The sequence below is a fragment of the Orcinus orca genome, chromosome 20 (assembly GCF_937001465.1).
Source record: "Orcinus orca chromosome 20, mOrcOrc1.1, whole genome shotgun sequence".
NCBI classification, from domain to species: Eukaryota; Metazoa; Chordata; class Mammalia; order Artiodactyla; family Delphinidae; genus Orcinus; species Orcinus orca.
Window position 1 is genome coordinate 57,889,510 of NC_064578.1, and position 20,064 is coordinate 57,909,573.

Here is a 20,064-nt window from a genome sequence, read left to right on the forward strand (position 1 = left end):
CGTAGTGGTGAGTGGGCTTCACATTGCGGTGGCTTCTCTTGTTGCGGAGCACAGGCTCTAGGCATACGGGTTTCAATAGTTGTGGCTCATGGGCTCTAGAGCGCAGGCTCAGTAGTTGTGGTGCACAGGCTTAGTTGCTCTGCAGCATGTGGGATCTTCCCAGACCAGGGCTCGAACCTGTGTCCCCTGCATTGGCAGACAGATTCTTAACCACTCTGCCACCAGGGAAGCCCTCTAATATAGTTTCTTATTATATTCTAGTTTAGGTTTGTGTAAATCTGCACTCTCTACGTGTGTATGATTCTTTTAACTATGAAGCTTTTAGAAAATATTGCTTGAATGAAGGTAGACACATAATAGCTATGGATCCCCCTCTTTCAGGCCACTTACTCATGATGTTCCTCTGAGTTATGACATCTCCCAGGGAATTAGGTGTTGGAGAAACCCCTGTGAGTTATCCCAAATCTGAACAGAGCCAAGTAAATGGCTTCCACTATCCTAATTGTCAGGCTTCCATGCCTTCTGCTTCCCTCCCTGTGATAACCCTGGGCACTTCAAGGACTCTTGGAAAAGTCGCTCTCCCACATTCTCCCAATTGCTTCTTTGGATATTGTCACATGAGTTGTACTTCTTTTTAATGATAGTTAATTGGGGCAAAAATTGTTTAAAATTTATTCTCAGTACCCGATCCAGCCACTGTCATACATTTGCAGACTTGAAAATGAGTGGCCTGGTGGGAAAGGGGATTAGGGAATAATAAAACTATAGCTCAAGGCTTGAGTTCCTCATCCAAATCACAAGACAGACTCGACTTATCACCATGGGCTTTCCCTTGTGGTGTCAGACAGAGATGGGTATCTTTTCCTTTTGTACCAAGATGTGAGTTAAACAGAAACTTAAGGAATAGATAAGATAGGGGAAGATTACTCTGTTACTGGTATTGGAAGTGAGAACCTAAAAAACTTTATACATAAAGTGAGGGGCTGTTTCCTGTTAGATGCAGAGTGTGCTGTATCCACCCCATCCCACCCTGTACAAACCCAGCTCCTTCTACAGGCTGCTAGAGATTCTCCTTGATACCATCCATTTTTTTTCCCATAGAAAATAGAAAAATAATTTATTCCAAAAGAGGGCAGAAATAAGAAATTCATCCTGAGAATATACTTTGGTATAATTCTGGTGGGACACATTTTCCCTCTGAACATGTTCCCCTACTGACTGCCCCACTGGAGTCTTGTTGTCATGTAACAGTTTTTAAACACTTCACTGATTCTCATGTTTTGAGCAGACAGGAGCCATCTTCACATCCACAGGTTCTAAGGAGAGAGTAACGTTATTTCTCAGAAGAACAGCACTTTCTATCCCGTAAGAGTATATTAACATTTTATAGGGACTTCCCTGATGGCACAGTGGTTAAGAATCCGCCTGCCAGTGCAGGGGACACGGGTTCGATCCCTGGCCTGGGAAGATGCTACATGTCATGGAGCAACTAAGCCCGTGTGCCACAACTGCTGAAGCCCATGTGCCACAACTACTGAAGCCTGCACACCTAGAGCCCATGCTCCACAAGAGAAGCCACTGCAGTGAGAAGCCTGTGCATCGTAACAAAGCGGAGCCCCTGCTTGCTGCACTAGAAAAAGCCTGTGTGCAGCAATGAAGACCCAATGCAGCCAAAAAAATGAATAAATAAAAAAGAAAGTAGGGGCTTCCCTGGTGGCGCAGTGGTCGAGAGTCCGCCTACCGATGCAGGGGACAAGGGTTTGTGCCCCGGTCCGGGAAGATCCCATGTGCCACGGAGTGGCTGGGCCCCTGAGCCATGGCCGTTGAGCCTTCACGTCCGGAGCCTGTGCTCCACAACGGGAGAGGCCACAACAGTGAGAGACCCGCGTACAGCAAAAAAAAAAAAAAAAAGTAATGGTAAAATAAAATTAAAAAAAACCATTTTATAGAGGCAACACAGTTTAGATTAAATAAGCACATCATTCATCAAAGTGTGACAAGAAAAAATGCTGCATTGTAGAATAATATATTCAAATGTGGTGTGAACATTTAAGGCAGCTGATGGCCAAAGTGGGCAAGTCAAGGAGGGTGGTCTTGGTATGGAGGTGATTTTGTGTCTAGAGGAGGTCTCTTTGTGATAAAAGATAGCAGCAAACTGAACAGATTACCAACATGGTGATGTTAACTCCCTGGTTGGGACACTTAGGGATGAACCAGGGCACCAGGAAGCCGACCAAGCCCCAGAACATGCTCATCATGATGAGAGGCACGGTGAGGCCGGCATATGCCATGATAGCTGCGAGAGGTACCAGCCCCTGCCCCACCGCCTCACTTTGGTCCCACCCGGAAATGTCAACCTGATACCACCCATCTTTAAGTTTTTATTCTCTTCTTTTTTCTTCCCTCCTTCCTTCCTTATTCTTTTCTCATGTGCACAAAAATGAATATTTACATACCTACTTCTCAAAATGTTTTAACTAATTAAATGAGATGAAACCTATCAAAAATATGAATTATCACACTTCTTAGGAAGTGTGATAATTACATAGTCTTACATAGTCAAATGGGAAAAATGTGTATGCTTAGAAACATGGAAAGCACATAATGAGTGTGAGTGGCTCTTCTTTCATTTTGGACTCTGGCTGAGAATCAATGTGGAAGATAGGTTTGTAATGAAAATTTCCTTCAGTTAGTAACTTGAGAAAAGGTTTTAGGCACAATCCATATTCTCCTCCTTTAGATTGTGGGGTATCAGGGGGAAGAGTTCGTTACTTTTTCTTAACTCTTCACAGTAGGCAGAACCATTAAAATAGTTCTAGATTGAAATCCAAATGGAGTAAGCTGTTTGTTAACTAATTATCATCCCTGATGTCCTCTGAATCTAAGAAGAGATTTAGGATATAAGGTCATGATTCTAGAAGGAAGGTGCAGGAGGGTTCTAGTCACATGCATTCAGATCCCCAGTGCATAGCCCTGCCATCTCTTCCGCACAGTAATAGAACCTCAGATGTCCTGATGGGAGGGGGAATGCCAGGCTTATAGCCCAACATGGACTGAGATTCAGAGAGTAACACCCCAGCACGGAGCACAGCAGTGCCTGGCTGCCTGGCCGTTCCTGTAACTACTCTTTCTGAAAATATTTTCTTTGTGAATCCACTGCATTCATGCACTGCTCCTGTCAACTCTCTTTATGTCAGGGCTCATAGACCAAGCTTGCCGGCTTAGAAAACTAAACCTTTATAGGAATTCTATTTTGATGATTCTCTTTGGAAGTCCATCTCATTACAATTTTGTTAGAAAATGAACTTACATTCAATTCCTGACCTGCATTTATGTCTGTCCTTAATTGTCATTGTTGAAGACGTATCCTACTGTCCCATCTGTCTCAGAATCTGGATTTTCTTGAATCTAGATTTTAGTTTCTCATTTTTTTAAAAGATTTTTTTGATGTGGACCATTTTTAAATTCTTTATTGAATTTGTTACAATACTGCTTCTGTTTTATGTTTCGCTTTTTTAGCCACGAAATATGTGGGATCTCAGCTCCCTGACCAGGGATCGAACCCACACCGCCTGAGTTGGAAGGCGAAGTCCTTTTTTTTTTTTTTTGGCTGTGTTGGTTCTTAGATGCGGCATGTGGGATCTTCGTTGAGGCGTGCGGGATCTTTCGTTGCTGCACAAGGGGTTCTCTTTAGTTGTGGCATGTGGGTTTTTCTCTTCTCTAGTTGTGGCGCACAGGCTCCAGGGTGCATGGACTCTATAGTTGTGGTGCGTGGGTTCCAGAGCGTGTGGGATTTGTAGTTTGTGGCACACAGTTTCTCTGGTTGAGGTGTGCGAGCTCAGTAGTTGTGGAGCGCAGGCTTAGTTGCCCTGCACCATGTGGGATCTTAGTTTCCTGAGCAGGGATTGAACACACGTCCCCTGAATTGGAAGGTGAGTTCTTTACCACCGGACTTGCCAGGGAAGTCCCAGTTTCTCTCTTTATAGCTCTTCCCTCCCCTCCATTCTTTCTGATGAATTGCTTCTCTTATACCTTGAAGAAACTATAATATTTTGTAAGCTTTTTGTAAGCTTTCCATATTCAAAAGTCACATCTGTAACTCTAGCAGTCTCTTATTTTCCAGAATTGTGCCACTTCCTTTTCTTTTTTCTTATCTGCAATTTCTGAAATGATTCTTTCTCTCTCTCCCTCCTCTCCACTCTGTCCATTTAGTGACTCTCTTTTGCTTTGCACTGCATATTTGCTCGCTGTCTCCCTGATCCATGGTCACAGATAATTTTTTCAATGTGTGTATTGGCCCTGTATTAAACTTCCACAAAAGAGAGCATGGGAGGGGCTTCCCTGGTGGCGCAGTGGTTTAGAGTCCGCCTGCCGATGCAGGGGACACGGGTTCGTGCCCCGGTCCGGGAAGATCCCACATGCCGCGGAGCAGCTGGGCCCGTGAGCCATGGCCGCTGAGCCTGCGCGTCCGGAGCCTGTGCTCCGAAACGGAAGAGGCCACAACAGTGAGAGGCCCGCGTACTGCCAAAAAAAAAAAGAGAACATGGGAGAATGATATGCCATCTAGATTGTGTTCCAAGACTTGAAATCTTTATGTGGATTTATTCCTGGCAAATGATGAGAAAGTGTTCCTCACTGAGTTCAGGGCAAGATCCTGAATGCCAGTCATATCATATCTCTTTGTTTCTTTTATTATTCAGTGGACGCCTCAAGGATAAAGTTCAAGTTTTGATACAGTTATGAAACTAATCTTTATAGTACAATTACGGACCGTATTTCTGTCTTTCGTCTGCTCTTCCAGCTGCCTTCTGGAGACCTCATGTTGCCTCTTCACATTGCAGAGCTATGGGCATTTCTATAGTGCACTCTTGTAGATGATGGTAGATAACACGGTATGTGAGAAATTCCTGATTCATGCAGAGACTCCATATCTCATGACACCATCTGGAATGTGGTTAATGTTTCCCTGAGAGAGCAGGATATACTTGAGAAATCATGATTGTGCCTCCGTAGGAAACCTACTTCTGGAGGTTCTCTGAGAATCCTCCTTTTGAAGTCCCATATGGGAGTAGCCTGCCAATTGTGTGGAATTCGGAATCTTTTCTTTAGTTGTGAAATGTGAACACAATGAGTGACTCCCTGGAGTTTCACTGCTCCACTTGTCAACAGAACCCGAAGTGTCCCTTCCAAAGAGGTTCAAGAGTAGTTATTCTCTGATGTCTCTTCCAATAGATGAAATCTACTAGCTGAATATCACGAAGTAGCTGTTTAAAAGATATTTTCAGGAGGTGGACTTAACGAGTTGGTGATTGGGACTGGGTGTAATACATGAGTTCATTGGAATATTTTGCCATGTCTGCATATAGCAGGGCAGAGTCTAGTATTGGAGGTGAAATCCCTAGACACATGGGCCTTCCAGTTAGTAATTCATAGGGGATAACTGATTTGTCAGTGGACTACGTGAGTGTAAGGGCTAGTGGGAGTACCTTTGGTCAGGGAGCTCAAGAGTTTCTGAAAGTATTGTTGATTTTAATTTAAGAATGCCATTGATCCTTTTGACTTTTCCAGAAGATTGTCGATAACATGGACAGTGCAGTTTTTGAGTCAGGGGAAACACCTTACAGGGTTCTTTTACAATGGTTCCCATGTGACACAGTCACTTGATATAAACATTGGGATAACCCAAGTTGGAAACAAAATCAGTCAGCTTTTTTTTCAAGGACTGTAGCTTTTCAGCAGAGAAATGGTTTAATCCAGCCTGAAAACAGACAATAACTAAAACATAGTCAAATTGCATGGAGGGTAGAAGCTGGATACAATCCATCTGAAGGTGTTCAAATTCTTCTTGGTGGTGCCTGGGCAGGTAGGTCATGCATGCATCCCCCCATCACCGCCTGGGGACTGTCCACTGGGGATCAGAGCTTCGGTAAGAGCCAGCTGTAAACCCCATCCACCCCCTCACCCCAACCCCCAGCTCCAGTGGCACTCGGCCCCTCTCTCCAAAGGCACGGCTGTCCCTATGCCCCCCTCCCCTCAGGACGATCAAGACTCTAAGACTAGCTCCTCACTCCAAGCCCCTTCCCTAGGCCTAGGAGCTATTAAACATCCTCCAACAGCCCCTGAGGCAGGTCTGCTCCCTCTCTCCATTTCGTACTGGGGGAAACTGAACCTGGGGTGGGGGTTAGAGGGAGAGTCTCTTGTTGCAACCCCCAGCAAGGGGTGGGGATCCAGGAATCAATCCCAAGCCCACAACCCAGTGTCTCAGGGAGTCTGACCCACTGTGTCCCCCTTCCCTCCTGGCCTGTTTCCACCCCAAGAAAGCCCCTCCTTCTGGTTCCCTCAGGCTCCTCTGAGTGTCCTTCTCAGCCTCCCCCCTCCCTGGGGTGCCCTCAGACCTTCTCCTCCCTGGATGCTGATGCCCCTGTAATAGTTTGCTAAGGTTGCCATAGCAAAGTACCGCAGACTGGGAAGCTTAAACAACAGACATTTTCTCACAAACATGGAGGCTAGAAATCTGAGATCAAGGGGTTGACAGCATCATTTTCTCCTGATGCTGCTCTCCTTGGCTTGTATATGGCCATCTTCCCCCTGTGTCTTTACATTGTCTTCCCTCTCTGTGTGTGTATCCTAACTTCCTCTTTTCTTTCTTTGGCTGCATTGGGTCTTAGTTGTGGCATACGGGACCTTTCGCTGCGGCACGCGGGCTCTTGGTTGTGGCGTGCAGGCTTCTCTAGTTGCAGTGCGTGGACTTCTCTCTAGTTGAGGCATGTGGGCTCAGTAGTTGCCCTGAGGCATATGGAATCTTAGTTCCCCAACCAGGGATTGAAACCGAGTCCCTGGCGTTGGAAGGCAGATTCTTAACCACTGGACAACCAGGGAAGTCCCTAACTTCCTCTTCCTTTAAGGACAACAGTCACGTTGGATTAGGGTCCACCCTAGCGACTTTATTTTACCTTTTTAAAGACCCTATTTCCAAATACGATGACATTCTGGGGTACTGGATGTTAAGACTTCAACATATGGATTTGGGGACATACAATTCAGCCCATAACTGCCTGCACCCTTTTTTTTCATAGGGAGCTAACATTGAGGAGCTCTCCTGAGGAGTTCCTCATTTACCAGCCCCCAAATTATCCAGCAGAGGAAAAATTTATTACTTCCACTTCTCAAAGGAGGGAGCTGCAGCTGAGAGAGGATGACTTTGACAAGGGCACACATCTGCCAAGTGGCTGAGTTAGGGAAGATTTAGTGAACACTGGTCTGATTCAACTCACCTACTTCCTTTGTTTTTTTTAAGATTTTTAAATTTTTTTATTTTTTTATTTTTGGTTGCGTTGGGTCTTCGTTGCTACATGCGGGCTTCCTCTAGTTGTGGCAAGCGGGGGCTACTCTTCATTGCAGTGCACGGGCTTCTCGTTGCGGTGGTTTCTCTTGTTGCAGAGCACGGGCCCTAGGCACGTGGGCTTCAGTAGTTGTGGCATGCGGGTTCAGTAGCTGTGGCTCACGGGCTCCAGAGCACAGTCTCAGTAGTTGTGGTGCACGGGCTTAGTTGCTCCGCGGCATGTGGGATCTTCCTGGACCAGGGCTCAAACCCGTGTCCCTTGCATTGGCAGGCGGATTCTTAACCACTGTGCCACCAGGGAAGCCCTCACCTACTTACCTTGTATCCGCTCCCTGACAGAAACATCTGGGGACTCCAGCCACACCCCCAGATACCTCTCCTGTGAGATCATCTGCTGAGCGCTGAACCATCACACCCTGACATTTCAACCTGAGGAACCCGGCCCCTTCCCCATGGGCATGCAGTGCCTTCCCTGCAAACTCACTTCTCTCCTGTGAATAGTATTCTCATGGACAGCAGCACCATCACCCTGGTATCCCTAACAGGGTCATCAATGTCACCCCAAACACATCACTGGCCCTCACCTGAAACTAATATTGTAAATCAACTATAGTTCAAAAATATATATATGAAAATTTTTCACTTCCTAATAATTTCACATTTCATTATTTTCTATATTCTTGAGGTTATTTGTGGCTACTGAATTAGTATGGTGGAAATAGACTACATTGGTGTGCTACTGGCAACTTTTTCCAACTCCATGGTCAATGAGTTCATATTGACAGTTTTAAATTGGCCATTGATGGGAATATATACACCAGAGAAACTGGCAACACTACAAAGTATGGCTTGATTTATTGGAGTTTTTTGTTTTATGCTTTTTGTTTTTTTTTTTGCTATGAAGTTTGCAGGATCTCAATTCCCCTACCAGGGATTGAACCTGGGCCATGATGGTGAAAGTGCGGAGTTCTAACAACTGGACTGCCAGGGAACTCCCCTTTATTTATTGTATTGTTGAATATTTAGACTTAAAGTAATGGAAAATATATTAAAATGCAGATTAAAATTAGCTGTAAGTTATACGTGGTCATTGCAATGTACCAAAGAAAATAAATAAATAAATAAATAAGGTAGGGTAGATATCTTCCAATATTCCAGAATAGTAAATACAATTATTCCTTAGTTAAGAAGTCACATCACTGAAGAATGAAGTTGCAACATAAGTCTTTATTGTTTCACTATCTTCTAATTGGTTAATGAAAAGAAAAATAGCCAAAATTCATTTTTAAAAAACAGGCAAAGGATATGAACATTCTTACCAGACATACAGGTGGCAAATTAACAAATGAAAAATGCTCAACATCATGAAACATCAGGGAAGTGGAACTAAAACTACAGTGAAATACTGTTACACACATTTATTAAAAGGGTCAAAATTGAACTTTGGCACAGTGGTTAAGAATCCACCTGCCAATGCAGGGGAAACAGGTTCGAGTCCTGGTCCAGGAAGATCCCACATGTCGCGGAGCAACTAAGCCCGTGTGCCACAACTACTGAACCTGCACTCTAAAGCCTGCAAGCCACAACTACTGAGCCCGTGTGCCACAACTACTGAAGCCCACACGCCTAGAGCTCGTGCTCTGCAACGAGAAGCCACTGCAATGAGAAGCCCGTGCACTGCAACAAAGAGTAGCTCTAGCTCACTGCAACTAAAGAAAGCCCGTGTGCAGCTACGAAGACCCAATGCAGCCAAAAATAAATTAGTTAATTAACTTTTTTTTAAAAAGCTTTAAAAAAAAAGGGTCAAGGGGCTTCCCTGGTGGCACAGTGGTTAAGAATCCACCTACCAATACAGGGGACACAGGTTCGATCCCTGGTCCGGGAAGATCCCACATGCCGTGGAGCAACTAAGGCCGTGCGCCACAACACTAAGCCTTCGCTCTAGAGCCCGCAAGTGACAACTACTGAGCCTGTGTGCCACAACTGCTGAAGCCCGCGTGCCTAGAGCTGGTGCTCTGCAAGAGAAGCCACGGCAATGAGAAGCCCGCACGATGAAGAGTAGTCCCGCAACTATAGAAAACTTGTGCACAGCAATGAAGACCCAACGCATACAAAAAAAAAAAAGAAGAAGGTCAAAATTTAAAAAGTCCCGCCATACACACCATTGGCAAAGATACGGAATAACTAGAAGTCTCTCACTGTTGGCAGGAATACAAAAGGGAACAATTGTGCTAGGTCACAGTTTGATTCTTCTTGAAAAGTTATACATTTATCTAACCTGTAACTAACGCGCTCTGAGGTATTAGCACAAGAGAAATGAAATATATCAGTATTGAAGAATTGTACTGAAATGTCTATAGCAGTTTTGTTTGATATAGCCAAAAACTGGAAACAATTCAGATATCCAAAAAACAGATGAAGGAATAAACAAATTGTGATATATCCAAGTATATAGTGATATACTCCTCAACAACATAAAAGGAATGAACTACCCACATAAGAACCACTGCTGAATCTCAAAATAAATACACTGCCTGAGGAGAACACCCGGGGGAAAAAAGACTAAACATTTTATAATTCCATTCATATAAAGTTATAGAAAATACAAAATATTTTATTATAGAGTAAATCAATGCTTGCCTGGGAGGCCAGGGAGGGTAGAGAGAAAGAGATTATTAAAGGGCATGAGGTAAATACTGGGTAATGCATAGCTTAATTATCATGATTGTTTGATGGTCTCATGGGTTTATATGAATGTCAAAACTTATCAAATCGTACAGTATAAATATGGACAATTTATTATTTTTTTTGTGGCTATTTTAAGTCTTTGTTGCTGCACATGGGCTTTCTTTAGTTGCCGTGAGTGGGGGCTACTCTTTGTTGCAGTGCACAGGCTTCTCATTGCAGTGGCTTCTCTTGTTGCAGAGCACGGGCTGTAGGTGTGTGGGCTTCAGTAGTTGTGGCACGTGGGCTCAGTAGTTGTGGCTCACGGGCTCTAGAGTGCAGGCTCAGTAGTCGTGGCGCATGCGCTTAGCTGTTCCGTGGCATGTGGGATGTTCCCAGACCAGGCTCGAACCTGTTTCCCCTGCGTTGGCAGGCGGATTTTTAACCACTGCACCACCAGGTAAGTCCCAATTTATTGTTTATTAACTGTACCTAAAAAGCGTTAAGAAACAAAAAAATTCTTACTGTTTTAGAAAAATAAAGTTTAGCAAACCTATGTTAACACCACCATATCCATTGTAATGCCCTGGGATTGGTGCCTAGCCTCAGTAGTAGCAAATATTGGTGAGCAATGAAGACCATTTACAACTGACTCAGTAGGAATGCAGGCTGGGTCACAAAGGCCACATCATCGGAATAAGAGATCTTCCGTCATTCCCTCCCTGTTTCCCTGTCTGTGCAGCAATGGCCTTAAGATGAACAGCCCAGAGAAGCTGGGCTGTTTATAGGAATCCATTAAACCATTAGATTATTTTCTGAGAAGGCCCTCAGCTATACAAGATACACAGTTCTGAAGGTCCTGAGAATTTCTGCAGTTTCTCATCCTTCAAAACCATGGTGCCTGGAACACTGTGGATACCCTTTTAAAAGAGGGATATTCCAGCCAGTTTGCTGCAGTCTCCTGTGATCTCTACTAATCAGCTGTTCCTGTAACTATTATCATTCCCCCTATAATCTTTCAACCAGGGATACTACCACACATGCAGAATTCTGGATGTTAGGGCACATGGCTCCGCTGCAGGATCTAGGGAACAGACTTCCCTCACTAGTGCTGAGCAGGATGCAATATCTCCTGTGAATAAGAGAACAATTTCATGTTGTTCCCAGAATTACTGGAGGTTGTCACAACTGCTCCCTCCTCAGGATAAGCTCTGTCACCACAAAAAAATACTAGCATTCAGCCTCCAAATTAGGACCAAGCAAGCAGGCCCAGACCTGCAGGAGCACTGCCACCATTCCATCCACCCATGAGGCACACGAGGGTCAGGATCCCACAAAATCTGTTTCTTTTATTCTGGCAGAACCCAGTTGTTTTCAAACTATCCCTTAAAGTGAACAGAACCCTTGAGATTAAAGGTGACGGAAACCTTAATGCCTTTGTTATAGCAGAAAACCAGAACAATGTAGGCAGCTGTTCCTGGGTCAGTGACTTGGAGGCTGGAAATTCCATCACAAGAGTCATGTGAGACCAACAAAATCCCCAGAAAAGGTAGTCCATCTTTACAAGTCACCAGCAGAGCTCAGATGGAGTCCTCTTGGTCACAACTGGGTCAAGCCCCTGCTCTAACTAATCAGAGAGAAAGGAGAGTACTCCAGCTTCTCATGAAGTCCCTGAGAGAATGAGAAGACACTGAGGTTTCCTGCCCCAAACACACTGGGGTGGGTACATGATGTACAATCTGGGCACCTGCCAGGTGGTGGAGGTGAATGGCTTCTGCCTTAGATCTGACAGGACAGTAATCTGATAAGAGCTCCAGTAACCTGGAAGGTTAAAACATGAAGTGCGCCTTCCACATATCTGAAATTTATGTTGATGTTTGGATGTATGAGGTTCACTTCAGGCAGACGGCACCCTCAAAAGGCACCTCCTTGAGTGTTGTTATACTGAAGGAAGACATATGACGTTTCTTCATGTCTAAGTTGCTTTTCCTGTGTGAATTTTGTGGTAATCAAGAAGGTAAGGCCTTTGGCTTATGGCTTCCTCACATTTAACACACCCATAAGGCCCAATCCTGTATGAACTCTGGTGTTGAGTGAGGTTGGAGCTGTGGCTAAAGGCGTTCCACATTGGTCACACTTATAAGGTCTTTCTCCTGTGTGAACTCTCTGATGGTCACTGAAGTTGGAGTTTCAAATATGTGGGGTTTTTAACACCAACCAATTCTCTGCACACGCCAACTGGGTGTCCTACAATTTAATTCAGTTCTGAAACTAGGTGCTCAGACTTAGCACAGACCCCACAGCTTAAGGGCTCCATCCTACAAGACTGCCCAATCCAAGGTGGATCCCTAGGTTACCCACACTTCTGTCCAAATTGACTACAAATCAGGGGGTTCTCATGACCACCCTAGCTCGGTTTTGATAATCTGCTAGAATAGCTCACGGAGCGCCAAGGAAACACTTTTACTTACTAATCTGTTTATTACAAAGGCTATTTCAAAGCATACAAATGAACAGGCCAGACAATGAAGTACAGAAGACAATGTCTAGGAAGGTCCCAAAGCAGAAGCTTCTGCCCTGAGAAGCTTGGTATGCGCACCCTCCTAGCCCATTGATGCATTCTTGCTTACCAACTAGGAAGTTCTCTTAACCCCATCCTTTAGGGGTTTTATGGAGGCTTTGTTATCTAGTCATGATTGATTAAATCACTGACCATTGGAGTTTAACTGAAACTCCAGGTTCTCTTCCAGGAGGTGGGGGGAGAGAAGGCTGACAGTTCCAAACTCTAATCACAAAATTGGTTCCTCTAGCAACCAGTCACCAACCAGAGCTTTCTAGGAGCCTTTGAAGGGGTCTCCTCTTTATCATGCTCCAATATGAGAGGCTTGAAATGTTCTCTTCAAAATATCATCAGGTTATTCTTATCCGCCCAGAGTTTGGGAAACATAACTCCAGGCCACTCAATGTGATGCTCTCACACTCAGTTTTGAACCACTGGTCATAAGAGAAAAAAACAGCATGAAAAGCTTCTCCAATTACAGGACAAATTCCACTTCACTCTGTTATCAAAGCTACAAAATATAGTAAATCCCACACAGTAGATTGTCCCAGGCCCCTTACATGTTTTTGAGTAAATCAGTAATCTGAGGTGGGCAGGAACATTAAGGGCATCATGCCTCACAGCAAGTTCTCACAAAAGGATTGCTCCAAGATACATAGTTTTGTTTTGTTTTAATAGTATAAATGCTCTTACATATGGAGTCTCATCTCTTTTCCCTGCTTCTTTTTTTTAAATAAATTTTTTTATTTATTTACTTTTGGCTGCGTTGGGTCTTTGTTGCTGCGCTCACGCTTTCTATAGTTGCAGCGAGCGGGGGCTACTCTTCCTTGCAGTGAGCGGGCTTCTCATTGTGGTGGCTTCTCGTTGTGGAGTATGGGCTCTAGGCGCACGGGCTTCAGCAGTTGTGGCATGCGGGTTCATTAGTTGTGGTTCGTGGGCTCTAGAGCGCAGCAGGCTCAGTAGTTGTGGCACACGGGCTTAGCTGCTCCGCGGCATGTGGGATCATCCCGGACCAGGGCTCGAACCCGTGTCCCCTGCACTGGCATGTGGATTCTTAACCACTGCGCCACCAGGTAAGTCCTCCAAGATACACAGTTAAGTGAGAAAAGCAAAGTGCATATCTTTATATGAAATATGACTTTATTTTTACTAAGAAAAGCAGCTTGTATAGGACTATATTTTAGCATATAGATAACACACAGATAGCAATCCATGTGCAGAAGCAATCCTAAACTGATCCTATACTACAAGCTTTGTTTTTCCTCCAAGAGGTTTAATTATCTGACACTTATGACATTCTATTTTATAATTGTATATAGTGTAGGACATCTTCATAAACACTACAAAACATTTTATACTTTTCTTATATTAGGAATCAAATATGTACTGATCCGGTTTTTTTTTTCCAACTTCAGCTAAAAAATCCTACATATTTAGACAGAACACCTGTAAATTGCAAGAAATGCAGGTATATGTCTCTGCAGAATACACAGCAGAATGATACATATTTCTTGAGCATGTATCATTATCACTTGGAAGCTTGTTAAAACACAAATTCTTTGGTCTGGCCCACAGAGTGCCTCATTCAGGTCTGGGTTCAGAATTGAGCATGTGCATTTTTTTCCTCTTTTTTTTGTGGTACTCTCACTGTTGTGGCCTCTCCCGTTGTGGCCTCTCCTGTTGCGGAGCACAGGCTCCGGACACGCAGGCCCAGCGGCCACGGCTCACGGGTCCAGCCGCTCCGCGATATTTGGCATCCTCCCGGACCAGGGCACGAACCCGTGTCCCCTGCATCAGCAGGCGGACTCTCAACCACTGCGCCACCAGGGAAGCCCCATGTGCATTTTTAATGAGTCCCCTGGTGACACTGATGGTGAAGGTCCTGGGATCAAAGTCTGAAAATCAGGGTTCTAGGAAAGGTGAGCATGCCTGGTTTCAGGCCCCAGTTCAACATAGTGGAAATTTTCAAGCTCTGAGAGGCAGAGCCAAGACTTTCTACCCACATGCCCTGAGTGTCTCTGCAGTGAGCAAAGGAGAGGAATGGCCAGCTGGGCTGGTGTCCTTCACTCTGCACTGCTGAGGAGACCTGTGAAGCCTCCACCCACTGAACAGCCTGGTCACCTGCTTCTTCTCCCCAAAATTTATTGCAGAAGTACCCAGCGGGCTCATCTCTTACGTCCTTCAAGTGTTTTCTCAAAGGCCCTCTTATTAAAAATATTTCCCTTTCTGTGCTGTGTAATATTATACTCCATACTGTACGTCTCAGGATACTCACCTTGCCTTCTTCTCCCAATTTGTCTGCCACATTATAACATATTATACAATTAGTCTTTTCTGTTTCTGGTCTTTCTTCCTTGAGTACAATGTAATTCCTATGAATTCAGGGTTCTTTGTCTCTGTTATGACCCAATGTCTCCCATGTACCTACAGTAATACCTAAAACCAACTGTTTGCTCATTGATCATTAGTGAGACCAGGGACTAAATATGACATCTCAGCTTCCCTGTATATTTTTACAACTCTGGTTACTCTGAATGTCTCCTTTAACTCTCTCCTTCCATGCTGGTATTGCTCAAAAATTTCAAGAATAAAAGAATCAGGACTTCCCTGGTGGCGCAGTGGTTAAGAATCTACCTGCCAGTGCAGGGGACACAGGTTTGATCCCTGGTCCGGGAACACCCCACATGCCATGGAGCAACTAAGCCCGTGCGCCACAACTACTGAGCCTGCATGCTGCAACTACTGAAGCCCATGCTCCTAGAGCCCGTGCTCCGAAACAAAGAGAAGCCACTGCAATGAGAAGCTCACACACAGCAACGAAGATTAGCCCCCGCTCACCGCAACTAGAGAAAGCCCACACACAGCAACGAAGACCTAACACAGACAAAAAATTAATTAATTAATTTAAAAAAAAGAATAATGGTAGTATTTAAAAAAAGAATGAAGAAGAGTCATATTTTGGAGATAAAACCTTCAGAGTGACCATTCTAGTCATGTAGTCATAGGCTCAGCTTAATTCTATGTCTTCTCAGACATCACATCTAAAACTCTGAGGCCTGACCTTTTTCCATCATCCACTGATGTTTCACCAAAACTATTTCTGCTACTACTTTGAATCACTACATAGACATTATGAATAGCTGTTTGTAATTTGCATTTTACAACTATTTTTCTGAGATAACATCAGTTCTTCATGCAAACAGTCCCTGCATCAAAAAAGAAATGATAATCATTTCCCAGCAATGAAATCGTAAATTTAAGATACTCCCAGTATCTCCAGGGCAAGAGTACCTTTTGTATACATCCTCCAACTGTGAACACTGCAGCCATTGTACAGTAAAAGTAGCATGTTTCTCATTGTCCTCTTTTTGAGATTGATGGTAGATTCCTAAAAGGAACTGAATATATGTCAGCGTATCAAGTAAGAGATATTAAATGGTTAAAAGTGTTGTTCAATGTATTAGACAGAATAATTGACTCTAAAGGCAGGAGAGATGTTTTCTTTGGAAACCACAGACTGATCTGTTAAAGAAAAATTACTCAGACGCTTGTAAAAAAGTTGGGATTTGTAGCCAAGGAGGAAGGGCGGTGGTGTCAGTGGATAAAAAATTACTAAGAGAGCAGGGAATTTCTTCCTAAACTGACCTAAACAATTCTTCCAGAAGGTGTAGGTCAGTGTGATCAGTTATTACCTGTGTGATGGTGAGGGATGAGGAAATTTCATCAGATATCAGTGGCTATCAGACATTTAGGATGGGAAATTCTTGCCAAACCCACTTAGCAGAATTCTTGCTCTTGAGGACAAGGCCCAAAGACTGGGTCTAATAAAATAAAAAATAAAATAAAATAAATAAAGAAAAAAAGCTTAGAGGGGCATGACTAAAGTTTAGTCAAGGAGAGGCTCTGTTAGATCTATTTTTGTACTCCTGATTGAGGGTGGCCCAATATACTTCCTCTGTCTTCCTTGACAGAACACGATCTGGAGTATTTTCTCTCTTGCCCCTGACCAAATGTACATAGACTGGAAAACTAACTTTATGCTTTGGAGTGCATGAATTTGAATTGAAATAAGATAATGTTTATTAGCTTCCGCTAACAAACACATTTTGTGTCTGATTCTATAAAAATATGTTCGTTTGGTTTTGTAGCCTTTGGGGGCATCTGAAATTGTTTGTTTGAATCTCTCTTCCCCACCCTCCCTCACCCCACCCCCACCCCACCCCCACCCCCGTGCCGTGCCCCGCGGCTTGCGGGATTTTAGTTTCCCCACCAGGGATTGAACCAGTGCCCTCAGCAGTGAAAGCCAGAGTCCTAACAACTGGACCTCCAGGGAATTCCCTGAAATAGTATTTTTAGCTTCTGGGAGCATGCCAATCTTCACCGAGTACGAAATTATATGTCTCCAAACACTTGGGTGATCAGCTGCAGAGAGCATTTGGCAAAAATAGGATCATGATACCTTTAAAGGTGGGGTGAAGCTCACCTGGATATATCTTTTCCCAACTCCCCTCCTGGCAAAGCTAGTCCTTTCTAGCAGGAAGTCCAGTCTCCTCAGTGTGTGGATCTGTTGGGACTACATTACCCAGAATGCTCAGTATCGAGCGGCAGGAACGCTACCCAATGAACGCTTAGAGACAGGAGGCCGCATGATGTCAGGGCGGAACTTCTGGCTCCCTTTTCACAGCGGCCATGTTAGCTACTCTTGGTTTTGTTTGACCAGTGTGAGAGATTTAGGAATTGTGGGTCCACCTCGAGGTGACGGAATTGAGAAGGTCCGAGAGGAGGGGCTGTCTCCGCGGCATACAGGCGGGTCTGAAGTTCGGCGACGCCGCCCGGGGGCCCCGTGCCAGGCCCAGGAGAGGGTCCGCCGTCCCTGCGTCCCGCCTCTCCCGGCCCCGCTCCGCCCACAGAGTCCGATGGCGGCGGCGGCGCTGAGGAACCTGCCTCAGGTAAACGCTCGTCCTCCGGCCCTCACCGCCCTCACCGCGCCAGACTAAAGCCCCGAGTGCGGGGCGCTTGCTCACGTGCCCGCAGCCCAGGCCGCGGTGTCCGGGATGGTCGTGGGGCGTGGGCAAGGGTGACAGGTGGAGGGACACCTGTTAAAAGGAGAACCGATCACTGAGGAACAGAGGTTGAATAGCTACCCTGAGTCCCAGTCTTCAGGGTCAGGAAGGGGTATAGGGAGGTCTGAGCCCATCGAACCCCGCCATAGACTCATTCCTCAAGACTTGGCTTTTTCCATGTTTCCCACGGCTGCAGAGGCGCTTTTTGGAAACAACACAGCCAAGTGGAGGGTGCCCCATTCCCTCACTGTCTCTGACCTCCACCCACATGTTCTCTGGATTGTGGTTTCTTGCGACTCGTAAGTGCCGTGCCCCCAGTTTGGGGTCTGGAAGCCCTGGAGAAACCCTAAGGCCAGGGTTATGTGAAGGTGTTTCCGTTTCTGGCAATCATTGTAAACAGGTGTGAAAAGTTATTCTAGAAACTGGTAGCACATGCTTGAGGTAAAACTTAACTGGGAATTTCCAGGAAAGGAAAAGTTCCCTTTCTTTCAGGTGGGAATAAAGATCAGGGGACAGTAATTAGGACTGGAATGACTGCTGAGAAGTTGGTGATTGATGGGAGGTTTCGATCAGAGGAGGGAGGTAGTATTACCAACGTCTTAACTGGCTGCATCTGGCTGTTGCATGAAGTATAGACTGTGGGTTAGAGGAAGGAGTAAGGAAGATGAGTATGGAGGCTATTGCCATAATCCAGGTGAGAGTCAGTGGACCAGAGTCATGGTTTAGGAGGTATGATTGGATTCTGGATGTGTGTTTTTAAAAGTGACAACTATATTTTCTGATGTGAACCATGAGGGAGTAAAACAGGACTCAGGGATATTCCTAGGGTTGTTTTTTTGTTTGTTTTGTCTTTTTAGCAGGTGTGGGAATAGAAGCTCTATCAACAGAGATGAGGAAGTTGGTAGTAGGAGTAATATTCCCCAGAGATATCAGGAGCTTCTGAGATGTTTCCTAGAGCATTAAGTGGAGGCATTAAGTGAGCAGCTAAATACACAGGTCTGGAAGTCTGGGGTGTGGGACAGTGAGGTGGTGACCACCATAGGCATGGGCTGTGGGATCCAGTCTCAAGGATTATGCGTACTTGAAGAGAGAGTATGCTTGATGACCCCAGGGCCCTGGTATTGAGACTTTTGTGACCTTGGCCACACCAGTGGAATAGCCTGGCATGAGTGTGTGGATCCCTCTATGCCAGGTCCACAGCTTAGATACCTACTTGCCAACATACCTCTTGTTGATGGCTGGTTCCAGTGATCAATGGGACCGTTTGAAGACAGTGGCAACAATGGTGCCAGGACCTGGTTTCTCCTCTGAGTTGGAGAGCTTGGGAGGAGGGTGGGCATGGGGCATGGATTTTTGTCCCTGAGAAAGGGGCTGTTTGTGGTTTCATCTGTCTCCATCTTGCCAGGGCAGTGTGACCTTTGAGGATGTGGCCGTGTACTTCTCCTGGGAGGAATGGGATCTCCTTGATGATGCTCAGAGATGCCTGTACCACAACGTGATGCTGGAGAACTTGGCACTTATAACTTCCTTGGGTAAGGCTGTCAAACCTGCCTCTGTGCCTTGAACTAGTCTCTGCCCTTCCTTTTTTCCCCAGGAGCAGTCTGTCCTCACATCAGGACCATGGGCACTGCTTCCTTCCTTAGTTCCCTGGGTTGGTGCTGTGGTTCGTTGGGCTGAGGTTTGTGCACTTCCCTCTCCTTCCTTTAGCATGCCCAACATTATCTTCCCTGTTGACTTAACAGTTCTTTTTTTATTATTATTATTTTTTAAAAATTCTTTATTTTCCATTATGGTTATCATAGGATATCGAATCCCTTGCTTCTTGTATCATCAAGGTGCCATGTATTTGATCAGTGAGGGAGTGGGATTGGGTTGGAGAGCCCACAGAGGTTCACAGTATGTATATGAATCAAGCAAGATGACTCAGAGGAAGCCTGGTCCTGCATAGTAGCACATAGAGGGCATGATGACAATGCCGTATTCAAATCATGCCAGAAACTTACTGTGTTTGACCAGAATTTTGATGCCAGTTGCCACACTTCATTTCTGTCTTCCTTCCCCTTTCTTGACACTTGGCCAATTCATCATCTCTATTGTCACTGCTACTCTTAATTTCCAACCTGAGGTTAACCTCACATCTCTGGACTCCTCTCTCACCCGTTTTTCTCACTACTCCAACTGCAGTGCTTTCTGCATTGGTCCCTATGTATTCTTTTTTTTTTAACTTTAAAAATTTTATTTATTTATTTATTTATTTTTGGCTGTGTCAGGTCTTCGTTGTGGCGCACGGGCTTCTCTCTAGTTGCGGCGGCACATGGGTTTCTCTCTAGTTGTGACGTGTGGGTTTTCTCTCTCTCATTGAGGCGCGCAAGCTCAGTAGTTGTGGCGTGTGAGCTTCGTTGCTCCGTGGCATGTGGTATCTTAGTTCCCTGACC

At 45.0% G+C, this 20,064-nt stretch overlaps 3 protein-coding genes across 7 annotated transcripts in view; 2 read left to right on the plus strand and 1 right to left on the minus strand.

Moving 5' to 3' along the window:
• Positions 1-20,064, minus strand: part of LOC101284368 (zinc finger protein 211-like) — a 274,839-nt gene that overhangs the window by 123,311 nt on the left and 131,464 nt on the right. The window lies entirely within an intron of this gene.
• Positions 1-20,064, plus strand: part of LOC101283876 (zinc finger protein 551) — a 270,119-nt gene that overhangs the window by 31,548 nt on the left and 218,507 nt on the right. The window lies entirely within an intron of this gene.
• The window catches only part of LOC117195386 (zinc finger protein 154-like), a 31,309-nt gene continuing 13,127 nt past the window's right edge, over positions 1,883-20,064 (plus strand). The window contains exons 1-2 of the mRNA XM_049703278.1: positions 1,883-17,515; positions 19,035-19,161. Coding sequence (XP_049559235.1) covers positions 17,213-17,515; positions 19,035-19,161 — 430 coding nt within the window. The 5' untranslated portion in view covers positions 1,883-17,212. The remainder of the gene's footprint in view (positions 17,516-19,034; positions 19,162-20,064) is intronic.